At 55.2% G+C, this 4,035-nt stretch overlaps 1 protein-coding gene across 4 annotated transcripts in view; it reads left to right on the forward strand.

Annotated features, from left to right (window-relative positions):
- Positions 1 to 887: 887 nt before the first annotated feature.
- Positions 888 to 4,035, forward strand: part of FCER2 (Fc epsilon receptor II) — a 14,872-nt gene continuing 11,724 nt past the window's right edge. For 2 of the 4 annotated variants that reach the window (XM_027768995.1, XM_027768996.1), the window contains exons 1-2: positions 888 to 1,028; positions 3,321 to 3,439. In XM_027768995.1, coding sequence (XP_027624796.1) covers positions 3,418 to 3,439 — 22 coding nt within the window. In that variant the 5' untranslated portion in view covers positions 888 to 1,028; positions 3,321 to 3,417. Of the gene's footprint in view, positions 1,029 to 3,320; positions 3,440 to 3,669; positions 3,776 to 4,035 lie in introns of those variants that run through there. The other 2 variants (XM_006170216.2, XM_006170218.2) reach the window with 1 other exon arrangement.

Below are 4,035 nucleotides of genomic sequence, written 5' to 3' on the forward strand. Positions count from 1 at the left end.
AGTGAGAAAGCAAGCTGCCAGGTCCAGGATTCGGACCATGGTTGGCCAGGTGGGAGTCCAGCGCCCTTAACCACCACGCTAACTGAGGCCCCTCACATATCTTTCTTTTTCTTTCCTCCTCTGGTCCTCTGTCTGTATCTCCATCTTCCTCCCTCTCTCTCTGTCTCTCTGTCTCTACTTTTCTGTTTCTCTGCATCTCTCTCTGTTTCTGCTTTTCTTGATATCTCTGTCTCTGCCTCCTCTGTCTCTCCCTCTTTCTTTCTTTTTTTTTTTTTTTTTGTGGTGCTTTTTGTCTTGGGCACCTTCCACTTGCCAGAAAGACAGAGAGAGACAGAGAGACAGAAAGTGAGAAACCACCCCGCAAGGGGGATAGTCACTCCGCAATCCCTTCTCCTCCATTCTCCTCTCGGGATCTTGGGCACGCATGCACACGTGCCCGGTGTGAGTTAAGCCACCGGGTCTGGGACTTGAACTGTGGTTGACTACATGGGAGTCCAGTGACATAGCCATTACGCTAACTGCTGGTCCCTGTCTCTCCCTCTTCCTATGCCTGTCTCTCTCCACCTCTCTCCCACTGTATCTCTATTTATCTCTGTCTTTCTCCCTGTGTGTGTCTCTCTCTGTCTCTATGTCTCTGTCTCTCTCTCCCTCCCTCCTTGCCTAGTGCCAGAACCACATAGAGGACAGCGTAGCCGGTTCAAATCCCGACTCCCGCTCACTGCGTCCAGCGCTTTGGGAACGTGGGTCGTGGCCTCCGGGCCCCCCGCGGTCCGCTCACCTGAGCAGCGGAGCTAAGAATAGCTGGGACTTCACCCAGAGGAGGCCATGCGTGGAAACAGCCCCGGGCGGGGGGAGGTCATAATTAGGTCTGAGAAAGTAGAAGGTGTCACCGTCACCGGGCTGCGTGGAGAAGACGGAGTCCCTCTCCTGCTCGAACCTCTCCACCGACCACGGGCCATCGCCTCTGCCCCGCCAGCCCGGGAGGACAGGGACGCGCTGCCCACTGACGTGTGGGTGCGTGTGCACAGGTACGTGACTGCGTGTCCCTGCGTGATGTGCGTGTCGGGGCTGCTGGGGTGGACACGGACGCCTCCCTGGGAGAAGCGCTCTCGGGCTGAGCCTCTAGGGGTGACCCGGAGGAGATCGTAGCTGGGAAGGGAGGGTATGTTTTAGGGCAGGTGCCGGGGAGGGCAGCATGGACACCATCTTGGGGGACACCGATACCCCGTTTGGGGACGTAAAAGCCAGGCACGGCTTGGCTGAATGGAAGATGAAGAGTGGGCACCCTGGGGCCAACCGTGGAGCAAATAGGCTGCAAGTTCTAATGTCCCGGGTTCAAATCCCAGTCCCACCGCTGCGTGATCGGGACGAGTGACTCCCATTCTCTTCCTTCCGTTCCCGAGACCCAGAAAGGAGCCTCCCCCAGCACCCACCAGAATGTTTTCTGAGCACCTACTACGCGCCAGTGTTTTGCCACTCCGTTTTCAGATGAGTAAACTGAGTCTGTCGTCCAAGGAGAAGCCGGGACTCCGGCCCAGGTCTGGCCCAGAAGAGTTACGTCCTCAGCTGAGGTGGCACGCGCGGCAGCTATAATAAGCCGGCGATATATTTAGTGCTTCCTGCGTGCAGGGCCTCGTCCAAGCATCGTGTGCACCCTCGCAGAGCAGGTCACCTGGCAGTGTGGGTGTTAATGACGCCATAGTTTTCCTCTTCGTCTTTTGAAAAAGAATTATTTTTTTTATTTCATTGTATTCATTGTCCTTATTTAGTTTTTTAATATTTTGAAGTTGGCCAGAAAGAAAGAGAGCAAAGCTTCCGGGTCCAGGACTCGAACCGCAGTCGACCCTGTGGGAGCCCAGCCGTCTTAACCGCCACGCCACCTGCCAGCCTCTCCTTCTTTGTTTAACTTGCCAAAAGGTATTTGTGCTCACCAGAGAGAGTCAGAGAGAGGGAGACAACACCCCAGTGGGTGTAACCCTGCCGCTATCCCTGCTCCCCCATTTCTCCATCCCGTCGGGATTTTGAGCATGCACACACACACATGCCTGGTGTGTTTTTTAAGCATCTGCAGCTGGGATTCGAACCCGGGATGGCCATGTGGAATTTGGCTCCCTTAAGTACTCGGCTATGGGGCTGCCCCTAATGTCATTGCTTTGTGAAATATTTTTTTTTCTGGGGCCAGCAGGTGGTATGGTAATGAAGGCACTGGACTCCCACAGAGCTGACCGCGGTTCGAGTCCCGGACCTGGCAGCTTGCTTTCTCCCTTTCCTTCTTTCTCTCTGTCTCTGATCAACTTCAAAAAAATTAAACAAAATCATGACAATGAATACAATTAAGTAAAATATTTCTTTGAAACATATTTTTTTTCTTTCTTCTGTGAGTGATACAGACAGACGGAGAGGCAGAGAGAGAGAGAGAGAGAGAGACAGGCGCCCTTGACAGGGTCCCGACACTGAGCTCTCCCCCAGCCTCAGCCAGGTCTAGATCAGGGACACTCATTGCCCGGCCAGTTCAGGGATGTCTCCGGGCATGAACCCAGAACTTTCCCATGAGGGTCGGCCTTGCAGAGCGTCAGGTGATTGCTGGGCCTCCGCCTGCATCTAACAGCATCATTTTATCGATGAGAAGAGAGATGGGGTTTTATTAGAGTTATTTATTTACTCCATTCCATGTATTATTATTATTATTATTTAATTTGATCAGAGAAAGACAGAGAGAGAGAAAGGGAAAGCAAGAAAGCAAGCCGCCAGGTCCGGGACTCAAACTATGGCCAGCCGTGTGGGAATCCAGTGTCTTTAAACCACTTGCCACCTGCTGGCTGCAAGAAAAGAGGTTTTTCATTTTTTTTCTCAAGATTATTTGTTTAATTTTGTTTGTCATTATTATTATTTTTTAAATTTTGCTATAGGTCATATTCACCTAGAGAGAGACAGAGAGAGAGCGAGAGAGAAAGAGAGGGAAAGTGAGAGAGCACGCTGCCTGGTCTGGGACTCGAACCGTGGTCGGCCATGTGGGAGTCCAGCATCTTAACTACCTCGCCACCTGCCGGCCCTCGGGAGAGGGGCTTTGCGGTCTGGCCATGTGTTGAGGTGCACAGTTACTGAGCAGCTGCTGTCACCCTGCACGTGATCAGCTCCGGGACACTCTGCCTCAGGTCCTGGACACCAGCCGTGTCTCCCAGTGACCCACACTATGGACTGCGGGTGGTGAACGGAACAAAATCCGGAAATTCCCATGGGGTGCCCCAAATCTCAGGTGTGGTCCCGTGCAGGGAACTAGAGCCTGACACCTACCTAACCCTAAGCCTCTTCAAACCCAGATCCCAGCCGGAGTGGCGACCCTCCTGTGCCCACGGCGTGCACTGCCTTAACAGGTAGTGAGCTCCCCATCACCGGGAGGACCCAAGCAGGACCGCCATGCAGGAGAGCCGGTACTCAGGTAGGAGAGCTCTCACAGAAAAACAAGGCGTGGGCCTCCCACCCCCCACCCAGCAGACGAGGGAGATTCCGGCCATTTCTAGGAGAGAGGGTAAACTTTGAAGAGGGCCCTCGGTGCGGGCAGCTGCCAGGTGGGGGGTGAGTTCCGACCGGCCTCCCTGGCACGGAGCCTGGCAGGAGAGGGAAGCCAGGGCCCTCCCTTCTCTGACTCAACACCCTCTTGACAAAATCAGCTCCCACTGGGACAGCTGTGAGTCCTCAGCGCCGGAGGGGGAGTGGACCGGGAGCTCAGAACCACAGAAAGCCGGCATGGTGGACCCTCAGAGCCAGGGTGAAGGTGGGGGGTGGAGGCCCACCGTGGGGCATCAGGGCAGGCCTTTGGGGGGCCCAGGTGTTAAGGGAGTGAGGCCTGGTGGGGGGGTGTCCCACACTGGAGAAAGAACGGAGACACAGTGTCCTGTGTCCAGGGCAGGGGCTCAGGTTCGAGATAGAGCCTGAGGGTCCCAAGCTGCAGGGTGGGGGCCGGGGGCCAGAACGGAAGGGAAAGGGAGGGCCCAGCGGTGGTCTCGGCTCCCGGCCCCGGGCCTGTCCCTCCAG

The sequence above is a fragment of the Tupaia chinensis genome, unplaced genomic scaffold (genome assembly GCF_000334495.1).
Source record: "Tupaia chinensis unplaced genomic scaffold, TupChi_1.0 Scaffold148210_1, whole genome shotgun sequence".
NCBI classification, from domain to species: domain Eukaryota; kingdom Metazoa; phylum Chordata; class Mammalia; order Scandentia; family Tupaiidae; genus Tupaia; species Tupaia belangeri.